At 36.1% G+C, this 25,089-nt stretch overlaps 1 protein-coding gene across 1 annotated transcript; it reads left to right on the top strand.

The window, feature by feature from the left end:
• Window positions 1–15,070: 15,070 nt before the first annotated feature.
• LOC128858733 (serine protease snake-like) lies at window positions 15,071–24,692 on the top strand. The gene is made up of 8 exons (XM_054095218.1): window positions 15,071–15,224; window positions 15,317–15,520; window positions 15,585–15,661; window positions 23,542–23,654; window positions 23,738–23,887; window positions 23,967–24,055; window positions 24,191–24,348; window positions 24,422–24,692. The coding sequence occupies exons 1-8, from the start codon at window positions 15,182–15,184 to the stop codon at window positions 24,608–24,610; spliced, it is 1,023 nt and encodes a 340-aa protein (XP_053951193.1). The 5' UTR covers window positions 15,071–15,181; the 3' UTR covers window positions 24,611–24,692.
• Window positions 24,693–25,089: the final 397 nt, after the last annotated feature.

The raw sequence follows: 25,089 nt of genomic DNA, 5'->3' as shown, positions 1-25,089 counted from the left end.
GCAGGCCTCTTCTTTTCGCTAAGCGTTAGCAAGTGGCGAATAGATGAAGCAACTGATATAAATGAATATATATTGGCAACGCTGGAAGAGAGCTGCTTAAATGAAATGGTCTTACTTTACGAGAACTCCGAACAGCCAGTGCTCCACCACTGCAACAGCAGCGACCTTTCTCTTCGCCATTGACGCCATAGACGACGTTATGATCAAATTAACCCGGTACAAAATGGGCATCGTATGGAATTTTACCAGACACTAGGTAGTTTTGACAGGCCTGATATACAAGCGAAGGCGGACTGGCTATGAGAGTCAACCACAATAAAGCAAGACCTATAATGGTTGACGGGTGTCCAATGGAATTTGTCGGAAGCTTCTGTTACCTCACGGCAGACAGCGGAGCAGATGAAGATGTCAACTGCCAGCTAAACAAAGTAAGGGCGTCGTTCGGGCGAATGCATACAGTATGGGAGAGTTTGCAAAAATATCCAGGGGCACTAAACTGCGAATATTCAGCTTATGTGTAAAGCCAGTATTGTTGTATGAAAGTGAAACATGGCTGGTCTCCAACACCATCACAAAGTGGTTACAATCTGGCCGACCACCATCAGCAACGACGCACTGTGGAGATCAACAAATGAGGAGCCCATCCTGTGGCAAATCAAATACAGAATGTGGCGATGGATAGGTCACACGCTTAGAAAACCATTAGATAGCCTTACCTAAGTGGCACTGAATTGGAACCCGCAAGGGAGCAGAAGTCGCGGTCGGCCGAAGATCGATATTGCGCGAGCTAACAGATGCCGACAGATGAGACGGCGCAAAAACAGCAGCCCTGAACTGTGGACGATGGAAAAGTCTTGTCGAGGCCCTACGCTCTCGAGTGGAGCGAATAAGGATAAAATAAATTACATGTATTTGAAGGAGGGTGAGTTATAATATAATAAATGAAGTATAACCATATTCGCTAGCAGCGAATCTTACTCAGTAACTTTGTTGTTGCTTTCACATGCAAATTTTTTGTTAAGGTAATCGAGCGGCCGACGTAGTCGAAGGGTTGGTGCATGACTACTCGAAAATTCAGGAATTCTAAAAATCGAAAAATGTACATCCGTAATTCACATGTGTGCATTTACAATTCTGAGTATACCGCCAAACACATACTGGTACGTACTTACAATAAGTATACCGGTCTTAATGCAGTCACCTTTTATTGTTGTTGTGCATGAATGTGATGATAATGATGATGAAATGCGAGAACTCAAATGTTTTCACCATCATCTCTATATGCTACCAACGTCCGTTGTTCACTTAGCTGTTGGGGCACAATCAGCTACAACTCACTCCTATTCCCCTCACCGTGCTAAGTCTGCAAACGGAAGTGCATAGTTGCTATTCTTCTGTAGCGGAATGTGTAAAATTTGAAAGCAACGGAGAATCTTTGCAAGTTTGTACCTGTGGCTACGCCTGGCGCAGTTATAATGGTTACAACACCAATGGCGACCGCACAATTGAATGTTTCTCGAAATGATTAAGTGACCATTTTCGCCTTGCACTTAACATGACCAATTCGACTCAAAACAGACACCAAGGTATGCCAGTTGCTAGCGATTTCTGTTTCTCCATTAGCAAGCTCCCTGCTGTGTTCTTTACTAGTGCACTCAGAACAATGACCGGCTATTTACTAGCTCCTGGTATGAGCTCCCACCGCTTTGAGATGACCAGCTGTGACTCGCAGTGCTAGCATTCGTACAAATCTGCTGACCACTTTTGAGAGTGCATCAATAAGAAAGCTTATAGGTTGGCAAATTCCTATATTGAAGTAAGGGCATACATGCAAGTATGAATGTTTGTATGTACATAAGAATGCATGTTTGCCGAGCGTAAGCGAACGAGTGCCAAGTGCTTATAAGTCCTAATAAGTGCTTAAGGCATTCGAACTGACTAATCGCCCCATCGCCTTAACATTTATCTGAGGATATGGTGGGTGAGGAATATTCTTAAATATTTAAGTTGAATTTAAAGATATAAACGAGCTTTATTAGATTATGTCTTTTTGGACTACCTCTCGAAAATTATGTGAAAACTTTCGCAACGGAGAATATTTGACAACGTCGCCAAGAGGAAATTATACCGGCTGTAAGGTCTTATCTCCATTTCCACGTAAATAAAAAGCGTTAAAAAGATCGAAACAGATTTTTTGAATTGCGCTCACCGGTGTGCATGTAATGGCAGAACTCCTTTTCCAAAAATTTTGTATTATTTTTTCATATTTCTTATAAACTTTATTTTTTCAATTTTCGTCCAAGCTTATTAGATAGTAAATATTTTGTGAGTGCACAACTTTGAATGAATGCGTTGCCACCAATTTACAACGCACAAAGAGAAACATATCTATTAAGACACAAAATACATTAAAACTTTGATGTCAAAGTTAAGGGACTGATGTAAATACTTTGTCTATAGCGTTGCTATATATTCTGCGCAAGTTCAAGATTTGGGCAAACGTTTTGTTAGTTGACTGCACTTAACTCGGGTGTTTTAAATTGAATGGCGTCCCGCGTTTTATAACACTGGCTCCAGTTTTCGAGATAACGTTACTTGAAAACTTGCCTGATACTGATACAAATTTGGCTATTTGTTTGAGCACTAGACTCTACGTCACAAAATTTAACGCGAATTTTAAAAAATAAAATAAATGATTACTGAAAGGTGCTCTGAGCAAATTATAGACCACTTTTTATTCTGCTCATATTAGTTTCCAGGTGACGCTGACCCCGAAATATTTATATAAGGCCGAAAAATGGTACAACTCGGCTTATACTCATAGTAAAGTGAAAACAAATGCTTACAAAAAAAAACCTCTCTGATTGGTGTCGCTCGCATCGATTTATGTTGGAAAATCGTATTCTGGCCAATTTCAGTTTGGTTGTACATGCGTTTTGGTTGAAACATGCGTTATTGATACTTCTTATCGATTAGTCGCTATACAAAATTTTAAAGCATCTATAGGAGGAAATCTTCTGCTTAACACAAGAGCTTATCTCGAAACGTTAGAAGAGCGGGGCGTCTTAAAGTCTCATACACTTATTCTTTAAATAAAGCGGACTATTAAGTGGTGCGATGGTCGAAAGCTTTGCAGTTTTGATAAAATTATTACCAGTAGATTCTAAAAGGAAGTAAAATTGAATTACTTACAAGGCGTAAAAAAGACAAAAATTTAGTTCACAAAAAATTAAACTTTGCTTTAACGCGTAAACCCTTTTTGGGTGTTTGGCTAAGCTCTTCCTTCTATTTGTGGCGAGCGTCCTGATGTTGTTCCACAAATGGAAGGACCTATGGCAGAAATACACTTGGAGGTTTGCTATTGCCTGCTGATAGTGGTCGTCCCCGCTATTAGGAAAAGCCTTTTCTTCATTTTGGTGTTTCACGGATATTCGGATATTCGAACCTACGTTTTTGAATTCCGAATGGTAGTCATGCACCAACCCATTCGGCTATGTACATACGTCTCAAAAAATATTACAAAGTGTTTTGGTGGGGTTTTGACAAGTAACTTAAACGTAGCTTGGAACGAAGGTCTGTATGGCTTTATTTCATCAAAAAGGGATATTTTTATTTCACTTCCTACTCAGTCCCAGTCTCATCCTGTGAGTAGTAGCTCCTCCAAGGTCCGGCACTCGAAGTGTAACCAACCACTATGACCTTGAGACGGTCCAGAAACGAATCGTAAGCTGCCCGAATGTGACTTGCAGGTATTTTGGCCCACTCGCGGACTATGGCTTTTTTCAGCGCCTCGACGCTGGTGAATCTTTTTGTTCTGAGCTCTCCAAAATGGCCCAAGGGTCCATCGGATTCGGATCTGGTGAATTTGAGAGCCATTGTGGGGACGTTATGAAGCTCGGAACGTTGTTTTTCAGCCATTCTTGGTTCACTCGAGCTTTGTGAGACGGCGACGAGTCCTGTTGAAACGACCATGGTCTGCCACCGGAATATTTGTCTACACACGGCTTCAAAGCAACCTCCAGAATACTTTCCCGATAATGTTTCGCATTTACCTTAACGCCAGGCTCGATCAAAACGATTGGATAGCGCCTATCTGCGGTTACAGCGGCCCAAACCATTACCTGTGGCGGGTGCTGCCAGTCTCGAGCCGCTGAAAAAAGCCATTGTACGCGAGTGGGCCAAAATACCTGCAAGTCAAATTCGGGCAGCTTGCGATCCGTTCCTGGACCTTCTCAAAGTCATAGTCAAAGCAAACGGTGGTCATATCGAGCAAAAGTAAATCGATTCTTGATTTTGTAGAGGATTTTTAATAAGAGGTTTTATTTTGATATTCAAAGAAAAATGCTATTTTTTAATATAAATGATCTGACGTTTATTTCATTATAAAGAGGAATGTATGCCGTTAATAGTGGAAAATAACCTCAGGCAAATGACTACCACGACCACGCTTACAGGACAATATCCTTATCCGAATTGCAAAGAGGCTGCCCTGTGCCCTCGATAGCCTGACGAATTTCATCTTTGAGGTCCTGGGCTGTTGGCGTAGACCTTCTCTTTCACGTGGCTCCAAAGAAAAAAATCACAAGGTGTTAAATCACAAAATCTCGGTGGCCAATTGTGATCACCTCTTCAAGAGATAACACAGTCCGGAAACTTTTCCCGTAAAAGATCAAGATTGTGTGGCACGTAGCGCCGTATGTTGAAACCCTTTATTTGGCAGAAGAATCACAACCAGCAATCGCTCGTGAGCTCGAGTATTTTCCCATTCTGGAGAGCGAGGTGCTGAAAAAAGTCATTGGGCGCGGTCAGGCCAAAATACCTGCATGTCACATTCGGGCTGCCTGCGATTCGTTCCTGGACCACCACAAAGCCATATCCATCTCAAAGCCATATCTCAAAGCCATACGCTTGTACACAAGTGGGCGTGAATATAAATACTTATACATTCAATATCAAACAATTCGGAAACCGCAGAGCTACCGGAATAGCAAGACAGAGGAGTAAAACATACATACCTATATCAATTTAATTAGTAAATTTAATAATTTTAGTGAAAAGATTGATTATGCTGGTGAAGCAGTTTTCATTGGATTTATCAAATTTATTCGTACTGCAAATAATTGTTTTCAAAATATGAATAAAACAAAACTTTCAATAAAAAAAGTAGTTGTTTGCCTTTCCGTTACAAACATTCATTACCTTCATTACTTCTTACCGAAGGCTTTTGTTTTAACAAAAAACAAGTATCATAACAATAAGTTAATAAATTATATATTCGCCATTGCTGTTTACAACCTCTTCCCACCTCTCAAACAATTTGTTGATGGCGTTCCGCCAAAAATTGCTTGGTTTGGTGTCGAAGAAGGTGTTGAGCCAGTTTTTAAGGTCCTCTTTGTTATCGAAGGTAACGCCCTTCATATGGTTTGACAGGGAGCGGAAAAGATGGTAATCGGTTGGTGCAAGGTCCGGAGAATACGGAGGATGTTGAGAAACCGCCCATTTGAGTTCTTGAAGTGCGCTTTTAACGACTTGGTCAACATGGGGCTTGGCGTTGTCATGAAGGAGTGTTGTTTGACCATGTCGATCAGATCTCTTCAATCAAATAGCTTTATTCACGTGGTGCAGCTGGACAATGTAGAGCTCCTTGTTGACCGTGGAATTCTTTTCGAGCATTTCTCAGTTCATCATGCCCTCCCAGTCCCACCAGACACATGTTTGGATGAAGATCCGGCTTGACTCTCGGCTCTGGCGTATCTCCTGGAGGCACTCACTCCCTTCTTTGCTTTATACTGATGTTTAGGCACCTTTTGTCATCTCCCGTGACGATTCGGTACAAAAAGCATTGTTTATAACCGCGTGTTGCTCGATGCTCGTTGCTCGGGCGATAGCCGAGAAGCAGTTTGAAGGCGACTTTCTTTGTTTCTTTCGTTGAGCTGTTTGGGCACCCAGACTCCCAATTTTTTGTTGAATCCCATTGCATGAAGGTGATTGAGAATTTATTCCGCCAAATCACGACTGGTTTGGCAACCGTTCTTCTTCAAAAGTTATTTTAGACGTTCTTCATCGAATTCAGAAGGCCTTCCGCTGCGAGGCGTGTCATCGACGTCAAAGTCGCCATTTTGAACTTTGCAAACCATTTTCGTGCCCTCGACTTACCTATGATACCTTCTCCATACACGTCGCATGTACGAGTATCCTGAGCTGCTTGGGCAGCTTTTTGACCTCGATGAAAAGCTAAGAAGAACAGGTGCCGTAAATGTTGATTTTTGCCTACTAAGCCTCAAAATTAGTAAAAAATGAAATAACTCAAAAATGCTATTGACTTAGGGGAGGTTGAATTAGTTTTAAAGGTTTTTTTCGAAGATTTGGGGCTTTATTGTGAAAAAACGGTACAAAATATTTTATTTGAAGTATTGGCCATCGCTAGCTACAACTTTCGCCCATCTTTCGGGCAATTTCCGGATGCCGTTTCTCCAAAATTCTGGCCGCTGCTTGGCTATCCATGACTCAACCCATATTTTGGTAGCCTCGTACGAGGAGAACCGCTGGTCCGCCAAATCGAGACTCATATGCCGGAACAAATGATAATCGGAGGGAGCTATGTCTGGACTATACGGCGGGTGGGGTAACACTTCCCAGCTAAGCGTTCCAAGGTATTTTTTGACAGGTTGAGCAACATGCGGCCGAGCGTTGTCATGTTGCAAAATAACCTTGTCGTGCCTTTTTACCGTTTCCGGCCGTTTTTCTTTCAATGCCCGGCTTAAACGCATCAATTGCAGTCGGTAACGATCCCCCGTGATTGTTTCGCCCGGTTGGAGCAGCTCAAAATATACGACGCCGACCTGATCCCACCAAATGCAGAGCATGATTTTCTTGCCGTGAATATTCTGCTTGGCCGTCGACGTTGATGCGTGGCCGGGCAAACCCCATGATTTTTTGCGTTTTGGGTTATCGTAGTGGATCCATTTTTCGTCGCTAGTCACCACCCGATGCAAAAAACCCTTCCGATTTTGTCGCTCGATCAGCAATTCGCACGTAAAAAATCGCCGTTCGACGTCGCGCAGCTTCAACTCGTATGGGACCCAATGTCCTTGCTTTTGGATCATTCCCATCGCTTTTAGACGCTTGCAAACGGTTGATTTATCAACGCCCAATGATTCAGCAAGCTCTTCTTGGGTTTGGCACGAGTCCTCGTTTACCAATTCCCCCAATTCCGCGTCCTCGAACTTTTTGGGCTGGCCAAGACGCTCCTTGTCTTCGGTGTGAAAATCACCACTTTTGAATCGTCGAAATCAGTACTCACATGTTGAAATCGACGGAGTATGGTCTGGGTAGGCCTCCTGCAGCAATTCACGGGCTTGGGCTGTATTTTTTTTTCAAATTGAAGCAGAAAAGCAAAGCTTCCCGCAAATTGCGTTTCGACGGCACGAAAGTTGACATACTCGGAGCACGAAAACACTGCGTTGTTTATACTTCAGCGAAATGACAGATACTGATAAACAAATCCTAGGGATGAGGCTTTGTCATGAATATATATTCAGTATTGCCAACGCGATAAAGTGATAAATAGCGCCATCTGTGTGTCACCTTTAAAACTAATTCAACCTCCATAGTTTTGTAGAGCAGAAAGAGTACCATCAAAGGAATACTTATCGTTTGCCAAACAGCAAACACATCTTTGTAAAATAAAAAATATATAAAAAGGCTATGAACTTATTCCCAAACCCAATATTACTAGGTCTACTTAATATTACATCTATTCCACAGAAACCGAACACTTTCCGAAATAAGGAGTGGCCTATGTTACATTGAACTTCATGGTCGCTTGGAGCGCATAATTCTATGGAAATTTATATAGTAATTTTTGTGAGATTAACTGTCCTACATTTAAGCACTAAAATTTCTAATATTAATAGGGCCTACACATTTAAATTAATAATGTTTAAAACACTTTCCTGATTCTGTCCTCTACATCTTTAAAGTTTCATGCTTCACAATTTGATAAGGCAATCGCCTTAGAAGCGTACGCTGTAATAGTTCCTAACATAAATGTATAGCCTCGTGTATACATTAAATATTAACAAATTATTAAAAAAGTATTTTGTTTGAGCAGTAGGTAGGTGAAATAGTTGAAGTGCCAGTCTGGCACTCCTCAAGTAGCACTGAAGCGCCGTTTTGACACGATTATGAGACCTCCAACAGGCAAATATCTATAGCCAGCCAGAGCTGTTGATATAATTAAGGAGATTGATTGGATTTAGGTTGGTGTACTCCCCAGGCTGTCGAAGAAAGGAACGCCCAAACCCGGACATTTACAGAGAAAGTGCTCTATAGTCTCCTTGTCTGAAAGATCCCCACAGCTTCTGCAACGCGGGTTAAATGGTAACCCTAGCTTTTCCGCGTGTGTGCAGATCGTCCAGTGACCGGTAAACACAGCTACAAGTTTGGAAATTGAATGGTGAGGAGTCCAAAGCACTTTCTGAGTCCTTCGTATATCGTAATGGGGCCAAAGGGTTTTCGAAATGAGCAGTAAGTAGTGGAAAAATTTCAAGGTCCCCTTGTGCAAGGGAAAACTTGTTATTGTGTTTTAAAGGCATCCCAAAGTTTGTCAAAAACATTATTTTAATATTTTTACAAGATTTCAGTTCTCATTCCAAAAGTTTTCTTATATCGGAACCACTTATTACCATACAGAAGGCAATACTGTGCTATCTCGATAAATAATTGGCAATGTTATATCTCTAACTTTTTATTCACCCGGTAAATTGAAAAGTTAGAAGAAAACAAATACAAAAAAACAGAAAAAAATTAAATATCGACCACTCGCATATGTTTCAAAATTTAAATTTTAATTAGTGACCCACTTGAAAAAGTATAGCTCTGCATACTATATTTTCACTTACAGCATGTGAGAAAACGTTTTAAAATCCAACAGACATAAGTTGATGCATATATACATACCATTTTCCATACAAACACTAATCAACCTTTCCACCTGAAACTGCGAAATTTCTGCCTAACTCTGTTCTTACTTTTGAAACATATAAATTATGTATGGAAAAGTTCTTTCTAAGTCTCTATCTACTACAGGTAACCCATTCTTAACCACAACAACCTGTAGCACATTGCTCACTTCCTTCAGCGCAACAGCTAAACAATGACAATGAAGCATAACTAAATGTGTGGTACTTCAAAAGCTGCTCGTAACAGTGAAAAAGTGCCACTCAACGATAAAAACGACGACGCAACAACATACTAACCAATCAACCGACTAACTAACCAACCTGCCTGCCAAAGAGCGCCGATGAGCAAACAAAACAATGGACGATACGAACAACCGAATGAATGAGCGGTCGAAAAACTGAATGCGAGTACACCACTCAGTGGCTCCAAGTTATTTCCGTTTTGTGTAAACACCACTTATGTTGTTGTCGAGCATTTCCGGCACTTGCCTGTTAGCATTCCGCAAAGCTACATATAAGGGCTACATAATATGTAAATACATGTGTAAATAAACATAATTATTTTCTTTTTTATCATATGGTCTTACTTGTAAAAGTGAATACCTGCAAGTAGATATGAATGCTGTTCTAACGAGCGTCAACGGGCCGACTAATTTGTAGGACATGTAAATGGACGAGTACGCTGTACATGCATGTACATATGTATATGGGGTTGTTAAAGGTAAATGCTGTTGAAGACAAAACAACACTGAAGCAGTTTTCAATTAGTGTGAGAACAATTAGAATGTACTCGTACCAGCAGAGAGGGACCTCTGTTAATTCATAACCGTTTGTTTTCGTTCTTGACTTAATTTGTGTTGAAATTTGAGGAAAGTGAGAATGTTATTTAACAGATAATAATTTATGGTGAAGTAATTGCAGAGAATGTTAATGAAGTGTAATTGCATGCTCCACATCTCTGGTATGTATTCGCAAAGTGGATTGCGAGTACTTTGAGTTTATTCAGTTTTAACACTTTCGTGGATGTGAATGTCGTCATGTTAATCTGCAATAAGATACAAAATTCCATGGATATTATGGAATTAAACTTTTTAAATCATTTACCACGCACTAGTTTTTAGAATCATGTTGCATTTCTTAAAAATAAATAGCTGATACCGTGGAAGTTTTCTACCTATTGCATATGTAAATTTATTTGACTTTATATAAACCAGTATGTTTAATTTTTTTTAGATATTTTTTAAAATTTTTACAATTAGGTTTCAAAACTTTTATTTCCCATGTATTTTATGAATTTCAGGCCATAGTTTCATATAGGAACTATTGGAGAAATATATTGTATATACAATATATATATATTTGTATACCTATATGTATATATTTTATGAATAAATGCTAAATCAATCACTTCATCCTGCTTGAAAAATGTGACGTGCTTCGTGGTGGATGCTATTATACTCATTTTATATAACAGGAGTTATAAATTCATATTCTAATTACTCGCTTAATTACGAATCATGTTATGTTAGATTTTGGATATCACAAATAATTAACAACAAAAAATCTCCTGCCTGCTTTTGAACTCACATTAAGGTCTTTACTGTCTGCAAATGTGTTAATTGCTCTCTTGTGACATTATAGTTGAGTTTCTGAGTATAATTTTCTATAGCGAACAACAAATATTTAGGTGGAAATATGTGCACAGGCGTTGCAAAGGCAAGGCTTTGATATTCTGTTAGGAGAATAATTTTCGTTATTTCTTAAGATAGTAATTTGAGGAATATTTGGTAAATTTTACATTAATGCTTATCTATGTAATATATATTTTTTATTTTTCTAAATTTTTCAAAAATTCACTTAAAGCTTTGTATTTCTACAGTTTTGTTAATATTCTCTTATTTCAAAAAGGCGGTAAGGAGAATTTTGACATTTTTCAAAATATCGTTACTAGGTTAAGAGACCGTTATTCTCCCAAATGCTCATTAACATTCTCTGTTGAAACTGTTTCGAAGTTAAAAGTGTGTTATTATTTCCAGTACTTTAAAATCACTTATTACCAGATTAACAGTAGTTGCTTCTAAGAGTCTGTAATAGGTTAACAGTATGTTGTTACTCTGTAGTTTAAAATATTTACCAGAGAATGTTAACAAAATTTTCATATCTAGATTAACAGGGGGTCGTTCTTAACAGTGCCTTACATAACATCTTACTTCTCTGACTTTACCACGTTAACAGTCAGTTATTACCCACAGTGCTCTAAGTTTATTCCAGCTATAACCAGAGCTTATAATTAATTATATCTTAAAAGATACCCAAAATTATCTGAGAACTAAGAACGTAAAAGCATTATTTAGATTAAAGTTTGTCCTACAGCGAAGCTTGAGAAATTATGGTAAATGCTATTTTTAAGAATAAAAGTTTATAAATAAGATACGTGAAAAATAAGAAAATTACGTTCAAGATATATCGTTAAGCATACTGGTATTTAATATCGATAGCTAATGACGAAATATGTTATTTAAACCAAATGCTGGTTATAGATATTCAGCAAATTTGCTTTATATCAATAGCTTTTTAACATTTGGTATAAAAAGTAGCTTAGGGTGAATTTTAGAAGGCTATACTGCAAAAAAACAGTCACTTCTATTTTTCGTTAAATAATAATTTCACTATACTATCTAGGATTCCACTAAAATTAATCAACCTGTCGGTTGATTTATAATTTTTGCAAATGGTAGCGTTTGTCGATCATATAATATTTGGCAATTCGGAGCTAGACAGCTGAAGTATCCAAACATACAATCAATGGATGTCATTAATATTATGTAATGATTTCCGTCAATAAAAATTATTTTTTTTATTAAGTAAAAAAGGTATTCAAAAACAAAGCTGGATGGTTTTTATTGCACGAAAGAAAAGTGTTTACGAAATTCTTTGTCTCTGTGTGTTTAAATTGTTGCGAAGTTAGCCGCTAGGAAAGCAGCCTGCAAAAATCAAATTACACAGAAGATGTCGCAAATAATACTCTGGAGAAGCAGCACAACATTTTTCATGAGAATGTTCTGCCCTGACGTCAATAAGATATATGATGCTTCTGAAGTTGTTAGTGCAGCAGTTATTGATCTTAGAGAAGCCACTAAAGAGGATATTAATAAATTTATAAAATAGTTAAAATGACTAATTCAACTACGGATCCATGAGGAGTGTAACAAAATAACGATACCATGCGTCAGCTGAAACCATCCTACCAACTAATAATTTTCTTTGAGAATACCTCAGTAAATGTTTGGTGAAAAATTTCTCCTCTTATCAAGAATCCACCAGTGATGGTGAAATTGCTGTTTACGATATATAAATGTAAATGTTCGTCAAGCTCTCTGCCATTTTTGCAGATAAAAAGGGATATTTTCTCTTTCACAAGTTGAATTCTTAAAAGCGCTTATTAAGTGGAAAAGTGTGTGGCAACAGGTAGCATGAAATATCTACGAGATTTGCTTTAACTACAGGGAACGACAAAAATTGTAATTAACACTGCTGTATCAGTAACAATATTTTTTTATAACATTCGAAAAAAAAAAAAATAAAACTATCAAAATTATTAAATTTATGTGCAGAATTGTTCAGTTTGACCAACACAGTTTCATTGAAAAAAAAAACAATAGCGCGGCAAAAATTACACCGCTGGGCTGGGCGTCGTAATTTAAATACGGAAAGTAAAATTCTGAAATAAAATAAAATAAAAAATTTAATAAAATAATATGAAATGCTAAAGAATATTGTTTGTACTTTTAGATATTGCTTTATTACACCCTCATTCGATGACTCGTGTCAACTGAATTTTGATATACATTTCTTCTTTTTATGTCAAATAGTAGCTGTCTAGAAACTACTGAATCACTTGCAAAAACTAAATCTCACTCATAGCTAATTCCTTAATTTACAACAAATGACTGTTAGGTGCGGAATTTTTTTTTTTTTTGAAAATAACAAAGAAACTTACATTACAGTCAATGGCTAGCGTTATAGTCTATGTTAACCCTCGTTTTGTTTCCTTAAATTGAAGAGGATGACATAGAGGGCATTTGGTTTCTAGAGGACAGCACTACCTACTAAGCAGCCAACCTTATATTCCCTTCCTGGTGCAGTGTACCGGAAAATCGAACAATCAGCCAAGAGCTAGCGATTTGACTTCATTAGGCTATATTTTGTGGAACAGCGACAAGGATAACTGTTACATGAATAGGGAGATGCTGAAAAATAATGTTAACAGAATTGGCCACTCTAAATCCAGTCATGATGGTCAGTCAGGAGTGTCAAAAAAAAAAAAAAAAATTGTGAATGATGAAATAATATAGTGTGTAATAAGAAAACGATTTAAGAAAATTGCTGCATTTGCAAATCTGCGGAACAGGAGATATTTTACATATAGAAGAATTAAGTTCCAAATGCTAAATGAACTACCCTCTATTTTATGTCGATTGCGTGACGTGAACCCACATTCGTCCTTTTGTAGGTTCTTTTTTATTCTCAAATCCCCACAAGTCTGTTAAATTTCTTTAAATGGTTACGTATTTTAGTACACTAAAATGATAGTTTAATGCTATTAAAATCCTGTCGAATTTATATTCAAATGCATAAAAAAATAATTACCCTATCGGAGGATGTTTTAATTTTTCCAAGTACAGCATACAAATAGGCAAGCAATGGAGCGCTTTACCGTGCGTGAATTAATTGTGTCGATTTTTTTGACCAATAATCGGTCGGTGGTGTTGGCGCACCACGACGTCGATTTCTTAATTGTATCTCGCCAACTGTGCAAACATTTCGGCGCTTAGTAGCTTGACTCGCTTGACTCGAACAGCCCATGCTTACTGCCCGTCAGTCGTGTGGGAATTACTGTCAAGCCATCCTCAATCTTATCGAAGAGGATGATTTTTTGCCGAACATCAACATGAGCGACGCGGCTCATTTCCACCTTTGCGGTTAAGTCAATAAGCTAAATTTTCGGGGGTACTGATAATTCGCCTATAAGCCTCGAACAGTCTTTATATTCACTTAAAGCTCCTATTCACGCGAGAGGAGTAATTGAGGCGTATTTTTTGAGGGCGTCATCGGTAATGCGGTAATTGTTGCTGGCGAACGCTGCAGGGCCATGATAATCGACTTCTTACTGCCGGGATTGAGCAGGGATTGGTGAACAAGTGATTTCAACACGACGATGCAATCGCACACTCAACACGGGCATAATGCACATTGTGAAAAAAACCGTTTCCTGGTCACGTAATCCTTCGTCTTGGCGATTTGGCATACCCAGCGAGATAGTCCGAATTAACCTTACCTGACTTCTTTCCTCAGACAATCACAGCCCTTATCGAGAATATTCGACAGGAATGAGAACAGTTAACACCGGAAATTTTGGGGAAAGTCATGGAAAATGTGATAAAACGAGAACTAATGTGTTTCTACATTTGTGGCAACCATTAGACGGATTTCATCGTTTCAATTTAACAGAAAAAACTATATAGGTACAAATAAGGATTTCCATCACTCAAAAACATTTTTTTTTATTTAGTAAAAAAGTTATTCAAAAACAAAATTGAAGAATTATTTTTTGTGTATATACAATTTCAATATAATAATTGCACATAACTCTTTTTGGTATGGAGAAAATTACACAAAAATTTTAAAGCTATAAAACCGTATACAAAAAATCTGGTGTTAGCATTGGGGCGTGATTGTCTTTGGTACTACAAAAGAAATACTATTCTTCCATGAATAAAAATAAGCTTATAATTCCAATAAAACGTGAATATTTTTCAGCTTTACGACTGTGTCTTGGCTTTCAGGTGCTTTTAATGCGCTTGGCTTTGCGAAGATGGAGCTTAATATGTAAAAGTTTAAAAAGGTGAGGCGCACTTGGCATCCGTTAGCTTTAAGAAGCTTTTTTGATTTACAAAAAAAAAAAAAAATCTAGTAAAAAATGTATTGTAAACAAAACTTGCTTCTGCTTTTGTTTGCTTTATTTTCCATCGACGGGGAATAACAACAGGGAAATTTATGAATGGTGACGGGTAAAAAGTACTTGGGATTCACTCGCACAGTTTTGTTTGAAACGTGCGCGTGGAAAGCTTCTATGGTTCGGATAATTGTAAAATAATTTGGTATAAGTTAATAAAATAATAATAATCGACCTTAAAAATAATTCAACTCTCTCAGTAATGTTAAAAATCTCAGTGATTATGTGGTTGATTGCTTCGAAATGTCGGTTACATTTCCATTTTAATTTTTAATGCATTTATTGACATCTGGATTCTAAATTTGTATTTATTGAAATACATTTTTTTTCATTGCAGCTGCGCGCTCGGGCAAAATAACCTTTCCCAAAAATAATGATTTCGATAGCAATTGTACTCTGCCAAATGGCCAGCCGGGCATCTGTCGCAGCTTGGTGGATTGTGAAACAGCTTTGAGGGAAAGGACTGAGAGGCCGAAAACCTGTTACTTTGAAGGGGATGAGCAATTTGTTTGCTGCCGCGGACCAAGACCCTCCGAATTAGGTAATGACAAGTTCAAAAAACTAGTACGGGAAATGTTAGTTGAAATAATGGTTTTTACTTTCAGCTTGCTCTGAGCACAATATTCCACGAACGGAAGTAATCAACGGCTTGCAAACTGAAGCTAAAGAGTTTCCATTTATGGTATGCTAAAATCGGTATTTTTTAATATTTCTAAGTATACATTTGAACAATTCAAAAATATACGACGGTTACTCGTATTTGTCACAGTCTAACGGAATCAATTTCCATATACGGGATTAAGTTTGATTTTTTTATTAAGTTCGAATTAACCGCATGTTTGTAAATCGAATCCAGTTTATTGACATATTTGATGACGGGTGTTCCAGTCAAGAATGGTAGAGTGCTAACTTTATTTATTAGGTGGTTTAAAATATTTTAGCTGCCAAGGTGTTGAGTTTTATAGGTACATGACAGGTGGCGCAAAATTAATCATTCTATTTTGCTTTTAAGTAAATTTTTTACTAGATCTTTGTTTTGACTTTTACGACCTTCATTGCTTTTCTCTTTGTATACTACAGCTGTCTAATTAACAAGTGTCAAATGTGACTGACGATAGCGTGATGAATTTTGCGTCTCCTTGTATATATGTATATGTATTTTTTTTCAAAAAAACAACAACTTTTTTTACAAATAAATATTTCATTCTACAATAAAAATGACATGAATTCAAGTTCCAAACTTCATGCACAATTTGTAAACATCCATCCAATTTATATCAAAACTTCGCACTTTTTATACAGAATTTTTAGAAAATGTTTAGCTATGCTGTTTTATAACTTATTTAATTCAATTGTAATAAAGTGCAAATTTGAAGTTGGTAGCCTGGCCAATTACTCATTTTTTATAGATATTTTGTGGGATTTTTTTTTTTAAGAAAATAAAATGCGATGGTTTTGATTTTATAGTATGTTATTATTGACTTCAAATAGTATACAGACACAATTCTTTTTTGACATTTTTTTTTGTTGTAATGTGGCACCAAAGTAAGCGTCTTAAAAAACAGCTTGTCATTCTGGCAGGTGTTGGAATGGGAATTTTTTTTTTTTAAAATAACAAAATGGTGGTTTTTTGAAAAAAAGGAATATAGGTAGTATAAAAACTTAGGTATATAGGTATATAGGTAGGTATGTATATAGGTAGTATAAAAACTTAGGTATATAGGTATATAGGTAGGTATATAGGTAGTATAGTAACTTAGGGCTGAAAAGAAACGAAAGTAGCACCTGCCAGAACTACTGACGTGTGGAATAACTGATGAAAATTTCAGGTCAATCGGTTAAATAGAACTTGCTTTAGGTCGTTGAAAGATCAGAAAAACGTCGTTTTGAGAAAACTACGTTTAAGTTTTCGCAGTGACATCTGCAGTTGTCGTGCGGTTAACAAACAACAGCTACGACGTGCTCTTCAATATGCGCTACTTTTGATTACTGATATTTGGAATTTTATTCTAAAATTGTGACATTATATTTTCAAAATATTTAACTTTTAAAATATGTGAAAAAATATATATATTTTTTTTAATTTTTAACCACCTGAAGTGGCTTCAAAGTTTCATTGAGTTTTAATATTTTTTCCTCGTTGCTACAGGGCATTTTCTCCCTATAGCAAATGTAAATTTTTTCTATGGTACAAAGGCGTAACACCGTTAACGAGAATTTCGAGCCCGTTCAAAATTTAACTTTATTATGCTAAAATTAAATAAAACTGCCTACCCAATTTTTTCACCCTATTAACAAGTTTGAGATGTTGAAGAAACTTTGTCGAACTTTGGGCCTTAATATATTATAGAATGAATTATACTTTTATAAAAAAGAAAACAAAATTAAATTAAAAAGTAAATAAGTAAATAGTCAAAACTTGTCATTATGTGGTGCTTTTATACAATAACTTTTTCTTTATCTTTTTATGCATGGAATGATAATATTCGCGTAAGAATTCACTCATGTGAATTTGAGTGACGAAATACTAATAAGAAATATGATTAATGGCGCAAGTATGTGTTTATACGTACATCTATAATGCATCCCAATGCATTTATATGTACGTACATATGCGTATCATACAATAAATAAAACAAAGCACAGTAATAAGGTAGAATCTATTTACATCTGTTATCAAAAAATGAGTTCACGGTCAAGGCCATCAATTTACGAGCGTAGGTATGTAGCGCTGGCACAGTGTAACGTATCTTACCAAAAATAAGGTCTAAGAATTATGTGGGATAAATGTCTCTATGTGCATGCTTACAGAAATTGTCGATCACTTTTAGCAAAAACTACTTCGGCAATTACACGCTGAATTGTAACCTTCAATATTCGTTTCCGGTTTATTCACATATTTTAAAGCACATTTTGGTTAGATTAATACTTTAACAATAAATACCATTTTACTATATATTTAAGTATATCTTAGTCAGATTAGTGATCTATAGGAACTTGAATAACTTGCAGCACTCGATAAAAGGGCTGCTGTGGGAATTTATTAACTGCCACATATGCATATTAGTGTGTCTCACTCGAAAAAATCGGTACTGATTATCCATTGAAATTGAAATTTTTTTATATTTTAAAACTTCGCCTTCTTAGCTTAATCTCTTCTATCATCTCAGGTGACTTTTTGCACAAAATATTTTTAAAAACTAAATTCGCCGTAGCCGAGGTCGTTGGTTCGAATCTCGGTGAAAGCAAAATTAATAAAAACATTTTTCTAATAGCGGTCGCCCCTCGGCAGGCAATGGCAAACCTCTGAGTGTATTTCTGCCATGAAAAAGCTCCTAAGAAAAATATCTGCCGTTCGGAGTCGGCTTGAAACTGTAGGTTCCTCCATTTGTGGAACAACATCAAGACGCACACCACAAATAGGAGGAGGAGCTCGGCCAAACACCTAACAGAAGTGTACGCGCCAATTATTATTATTATTATTATTAAATATATGTATGTGTTGGCGGCCGCTGTAGGCGGATGGGTTAGTGTGCGACTACCATTCGGTAGTGATCAAGTTGAAGAAACACCAAACGATACAAAAAAGTTTTTTCTGATAGCAGTCGCGACAAATCCCCGAGTATATTTCTGCCAAGAACAAACTCTTCATAAGACACCAGACCACGACCTAGTCTAGTATTAGGCTCCTTCGTTTCGCCACTTCTCTGCTCGCAATCTCTGGGCTCTGCTCACTTGACAAAAATTTTGCATGTAAAAGCAATAACTAAGTTATCGAGCAAGATTCACCGCTAGCGAGCAATCTTATACCTCATTAAACTGGTATAACTCACTATCTTACAAACATATGAAATTTAAGGCAGCTATTTTGCAGAGCCAAGATATGTTTATTTACTATATACCAGTTGCTTCATCTATTCGCCATTTGCTAATGCTTGGCGAATCGAAGAGGTCTGTTGTTAAATACGATTTCAAAAGCAATGCAGAAAATTCGTTTACATGCGACTTCTGCTCTTTATTTGCCATAATTGTTATATGGTTTTGATGGTTGTTGTATGCTTAGCGAGAAAGTGTTGTTTTGTTTACTTGATACCAAAATTTACTTTTTCTTCTTCTTCAAAGGTGCCAAAAGCAAATAGAATTGGTACTCGTAGTACAGCAATGCCAGCACATTTATGTGAAAAAATACTGTTTGCACAAAAATAGGCACGTTAGATGACTTTAAGGTTGAGTTCTGTATTTTGGTTCAGATTTGTGTCTATAGTTACGTATGTATATATATATTTTACTCTCCAACACTGGTTACTGAACACGAGCAAAAATTATTGTCTCCTCAATCAGCCCTCCCGAAGAGAATACTATTGTAGTAAAGTGGGTGTGAATTTTTTTTTAAGTTTTAAAATTGTGAGCAAAAGTGGTTATAGTTTATCGAAAATATTACGTATGAAACGTCCTAAAATATAATTTCCGTCTTAAGACTTCTACAATAGAATGTAATTGAATTTACAGCTTTTGTGACACATTTTAACGAAAGGGAATTGAAGGGCTAAAATGTTTCAAATAAATTTGGGCAGACAGTTTTACTTGGAGTCACTGAAGATGACGGATTAGGAAGAGAGTACAGGAAAGTTTTGTCCAAGCTATTATTCACTCATTGGCTATAGATGTAGAGATAAATGAACCATTGAAGATAAAGCATGCTTAGATCTTTAAGTTAACAGAAACTTGTTTATTGTTATTTATTATTGAAATAAGTTCACATAAATTAAGTTTGATTGAGATTTAATATTTAAACAAAAATTAGATCAATATTAAAGTTAAGAGTTACACAAAACACAAACATCTTGGCTATCGGCTCACACTCGACCCCGTCACTTTTCGTCTACGGCTCAAGCTCTGCTCTACAACTCGCATATGTTGGCAAGTCAGATGAGTTATATCGAGTGATATTGCATGTTTTTGTTACAGTCTATTTGGTGAGAAAGGATGTTACTACATGCTGGACAGTCCATTAGGTTAAAGAGGGTGTTCCTACAAGAAGCATCTTTAAGACATCCCCTGTGCGCATAAGTGGGGATCGATTTGTATTTTAAGTAAGTTTTTGACTTACTGAATCGCATAAGCTGGCATGCAAATAAATTTGACGATGATCGGTGGCTGATGATTCTGAATATAACGCTTTTGTTAATCGACTGAGAATGGAATAGAACATGGACCTGAATAGAACATGAACACATATTTAAGCGTAGACTTTTTTGGTGGACTTGATTGGTTTAGTTAGACTTGGTTGGTAACTCCTCTTCACTCTCGTGGAAAAAAAGTCCTATAACATAGATCATTAGCAAATTTTCGAAAAACTGAAGTAAATAAATGCAACAGACATTCTCGGGCAATCACATACTATAGGCGCCTTCGATTCGCCAAGCGTTAGTGAATGACCAATAGATGAAGCAACTGGCATAAATTAACATATGTTGGCAGCACTGAAACGGAGCTACCAAAGACTAAATTTATTTGGAGGCACTTCATGAATTATAGTAAGAACGCTTTAATGGAGAGAAACTTTTTGTGTTTCAACTCGTTACTTGCTTGTACTATTAAAGCTTTTTGTTCTCTCGTTCCTCTCAATGTTATTGTTGACTGTAGACTAAAAACTAAGAATTTCAAAGTTTGTCAACACAACGGGATTATCAAAAGAAAACTCGTACTCGACAGGATTATTTAAAAATTTACTCTGTACGCGGTCTAATGAAAGTTGTATAATATCAGAAGATAGATTTAGTAGCATTGAAAATAGTGAGCTATACCTTTTTTCGAGGTATTGGCTAGTGTTGAATCTTGCTCGATAACTTTGTTGTTGCTTTCACATGAAAATTTATCGTCAAGTGAACACATCCCAAACATTGTGAGCAGAGAAGTGGCGAATCGAAGACGCGTTATGACAAATAAATGTTTTACGTCACATTTGGGAAAAGAGAGAAAGTGGTTTTTAGCCCGCATAAGAAAAATTATAGTTAGAACTTAACAGTTCGCGGTAAATGTAAAACAAATTATTTGCCAGGACTACATTTTTAATGGAATTATGCATAAAAGGTTTGAGAAAAAACAAAAATAATTGAATTGAGTTTTTTGTTTTTGCCAAATATATTAAGTAAAATTTTGTTTGCCTTTAACTACACGTGTAATTTTGACTCATAATTTATTCCCTTGGGTTTTACCAAGGGGCTAGGCCATGCATAACAGTGCAGCAACTACATACTGACTGCAATAATGCTAATAACGTTGATACAAGGTGGGTCAAAATTAATCACACTTTTGGAGGATTTATAATTTTTGAGAATGTCAGTCATATTTGACGCTTGTGCACTAGACAGCTGTAGTATGCATACAAACAGACCATTAATAGAGCGCGCAAAGGTAAAAATAAAGATTTCTCTCAAAATCATTTTTCTTAGTACAAAAGCAATTAAAAAAAAACAATAGGATGATTAACTTCGCTCCACCTTGTATGAGAAAAGAAAATCAAAAACAAATCTTTAACTTAGGATAGTTGCAAGGGCCGGGTTGTTGTCCTCACAATTTAACGAATCACCCAACGAAGAACCAGTCGAAGAATAAATAACTAGGACATGAACCGAATGTAAAATATGGATGGTGGAAGCTAAATAAGCGCACACGTATAGTATACATGAACACAAAAAAATGCATATATCTGCTAGTATTAGTGTGCGTGCTATGGGAGTATTTGTAAGCATTTTAACCCAATGGAGAGTTAACAGGTACTTAAGTTGGAAGTGAATTATAACTGGGAGGAAAGATATGCTCAAAGTACTTAAAGCTGCAACTAAAGCTGGAGTCTAGCAGATATGCTGGTTACAATTTAAAAATTAATCACTCTGCAGAAGTCTTAATTCGCTAAGGTTTGTACTGTGATTCAAATTCCATTGTGTGTACACTGACACAGTAACGTGATACAGGAATCTTTGTTGCGGTAGATGCTAATGACCCTTTAAAGAAAATTTCAGTATTTCTAAAGAAATCACATCATAAGTCCGTGACAACTAATTGACGAATCGTGATCAATCGATTTGTATAATTCATTTAAAATATAATTTAAATAAAAACCATAATTGATCTTATATTTGGGCTAATATTTCTTTTTATAAGCCAGTAATGGACAATTATTTTTGATTTACCGAAATCATAATTAATGAAATAGGGAAAAATGTAAGATCGGTTTATTGGTTTCGGAGAAACAATCACCGAAAGATATAACACCTAAATTTTTCAGGGGATCCAAATTACTTAAAATTACAAACAACTCATGCTATTTGTTCAATTTCAAATTTCGGCAGTTTTGAAAGTGTCAAAAAAAAAAAAAAAATTATAAATAAAAATATAATACAATATATTAAATAAATCATTTTTTTAGTTCCTAGGATGTTTTTTATATAAATATATTTTTATTTATTATTTTTGTCTGTATGAAGAATGATAACAAGAAGAGATATAAAGATATATTATAACTACATATATATTAAAGTTTTTAAATCAACATCTTTCACGGCCTATCAGAAATCGGTCGAACTGAATGAGTCAAAGTCAAATCTTTAGCTAGATAACTTTTTTCTTTGAAAAATATTATTTTGAAAATCAATTGTCGTTTTGAAGCAGATTGCAACTGTAGGAAAAATTCAAGGCACACAATGCAAGTTGATAGAGTAGGTGGTTGGCCCTCAGGCTTCGATATCTGTTTCATGTTTAATTATTCCAAAGTTATTACTTTTAAGAATTTCCTTAGTTTTGGCAAACATTTAAACAATGACAAGATTAAAGGTATTTTGGGAACTCGAAAAAATAAATTATAGAACCTTACTTCAAAACTACCGTTACTTCACTTCTGAAAGGGAAAAAGTCGAAACACGCTGGAAAACAATTTTTTCGCTGTTTATGGACCCAATATAGAATCGCAAAAACAGCAGAAAGAAGATTCCTTTGAATCCGTACTGGTAATCCTCGTCTAAAATATTGATAAGAACATGGAAATCGTTGAGCACTTATTTCAAAACACAAGAATTGAAAATTAGTCAGAAAACAGTTCGACACCATAAAAAATTCCATAGGAATAAACTTTATGCAAAATTCAGAAAATGTCATCAATTTTAAAAAATGTTAAATCAAAATTTCCAAATTTGTAATTGCATACTGGCTATGCAGCTTAATTATATTATATATTGTAGTGTAAGTTTGAAGTCGCTCAAAGATCATGCTGATATTTAATTTTTTTTTTTTGCATACGATGTTGAAAATTTTCTTTCATATAAAGCACATGTCGGAAAATGCAATTTAATGAAAAACATTGGAAATAAACAGATAAAGTGAATTAAGCATATGAGCACAAGTGTATTAAAGAATGTTATCTTCTTTCGACGAAAAAAACGTTATATTATTATTAGACCACAAAAATTGTTTCGCCCCATAGACCAGAATCAGTGAAACCTTAATTTCCTTAAACTTTAGTTCACAATAATAAAGGAAATAAAATTAAATCTCTCATTCTAGGTTGCTCTTGGTTGGGCTACACCACAGCCGAGCGTGTACGAATACAAATGCGGCGGGGCTTTGATTAGTTATGATTGGGTCCTAACTGCTGCGCATTGCACCTCTGTGGGAGGGTAAGTTAATAAGCAACATTTATCACTAAAAGTTGATAACAGATTTTATTTTCATTTACTGATCTAAATTAAATTTAAAATAGCGCTGAGCCGGTAGTAGTGCTCTCGGGTGGTGTTACTTTGACCGATACCAAATTCAAGCCAACATCGGTAGACAAAATTATTATACATCCGAAATATGAGCCTAAATTAGCATACAATGATATTGCGCTCATTAAATTAAAATCAGTGCCGTAAGTTGAAAAATGAAAAATATTTGAAATGCTACTTAAAAGCATATAGATTAGTGATTTCATGCTCCCATTCCCATAGACATGAAACGGAGCCAGCTTGCATTACGGATCATTTGCCCTTAGCCAATGTAAATGCGACAGCTATCGGATATGGACACACTGTCTTTGGTAAATTTCTGTGTTTAAATAGAAAACATTTGAGAAGTGTGTACTTTTTATAAGTACACGTCTTCGAAGAAAGACACATTTTAGATTTTAAAACCTTCTCACTTTCTGTACTGTACCCTTTGCACTTTTTGACAGGTGGCAGATCATCCGATCAACTTTTGAAGGCTTACCTTCTCACCATCGACTTACTTCTGTGTCAATTCTACTTTGCCGATCAGGATGCACTGCCGAATGGCCTAATGGAAACGCATTTATGTGCAAAGGATACGCAATTCAACAGGGATACATGCCAAGTAGGTCATATAACTAAATTTCTTTGTTTTCTAAAATTAACTTTAAACAATTTACTATTGATTACCCCACAAGGGCGACTCTGGTGGCCCGCTAGTGGTGCACGAAACCAGCTCATATAGACCAGTACCCTACGTGATTGGTGTCACTTCATTTGGCCTAGGCTGCGCCACAGATGCACCGGGAATTTACACAAACGCTGCAAAATATTTGGATTGGATTGAACCAATTCTGTGGCCGCAATATTCGTTAAAGAAGCCTTAATTGAAAAAAATAAATAAATTTAAATTGAGTATTTTATCAAGTTGATTTTTGCTAATTACATACTATATAATTGCATCAGATTATTCCAAATATAAAATTAATTATAAAAAGTTTTATTTTCCATGAGTATTTATTTCCTTTGAGTATTTTAATTTTGCCCTTGTGGAGGTTTTAGGTGGAAGTTTTAACCACTTTCCGCAGGATATATTTAGTAAACCACATCTACATAGTATTTTTATTTGATATTTGAGGATAACTTGAGATTAAAACTAATTAGCTTGTATTTGGCTGCAATAACCTCCTCGCTCCGGCCCTTTCTTCATATTGCTCATAACCTTAATAGCCTTCAGGGAGGACATGGCGTTATGGGGATGCTCATTGGTTTGATACTCAACTACGCCCCATAGTAGTAATCCAAGGGATTAAGTTCTGGGGAGTTAGGTAGTCATAAGTTCAGAGTTGTGTGGTCATGGAAATTT

Source organism: Anastrepha ludens, chromosome 2 (assembly GCF_028408465.1).
Source record: "Anastrepha ludens isolate Willacy chromosome 2, idAnaLude1.1, whole genome shotgun sequence".
NCBI lineage: Eukaryota > Metazoa > Arthropoda > Insecta > Diptera > Tephritidae > Anastrepha > Anastrepha ludens.
The sequence above is the reverse complement of the archived record's forward strand: the minus strand, read 5'-3'. Positions and strand labels throughout refer to the sequence as shown.

Bases quoted from the DNA above. Each gene is read 5' to 3' on its own strand.
- LOC128858733 (XM_054095218.1), top strand. From the start codon at position 15,182: ATGTTAAAAATCTCAGTGATTATGTGGTTGATTGCTTCGAAAT. The intron at 15,521-15,584 runs GTAATGACAAGT...TTTTACTTTCAG, and splicing joins ACCAAGACCCTCCGAATTAG to CTTGCTCTGAGCACAATATT. The intron at 15,662-23,541 runs GTATGCTAAAAT...CTCTCATTCTAG, and splicing joins CTAAAGAGTTTCCATTTATG to GTTGCTCTTGGTTGGGCTAC.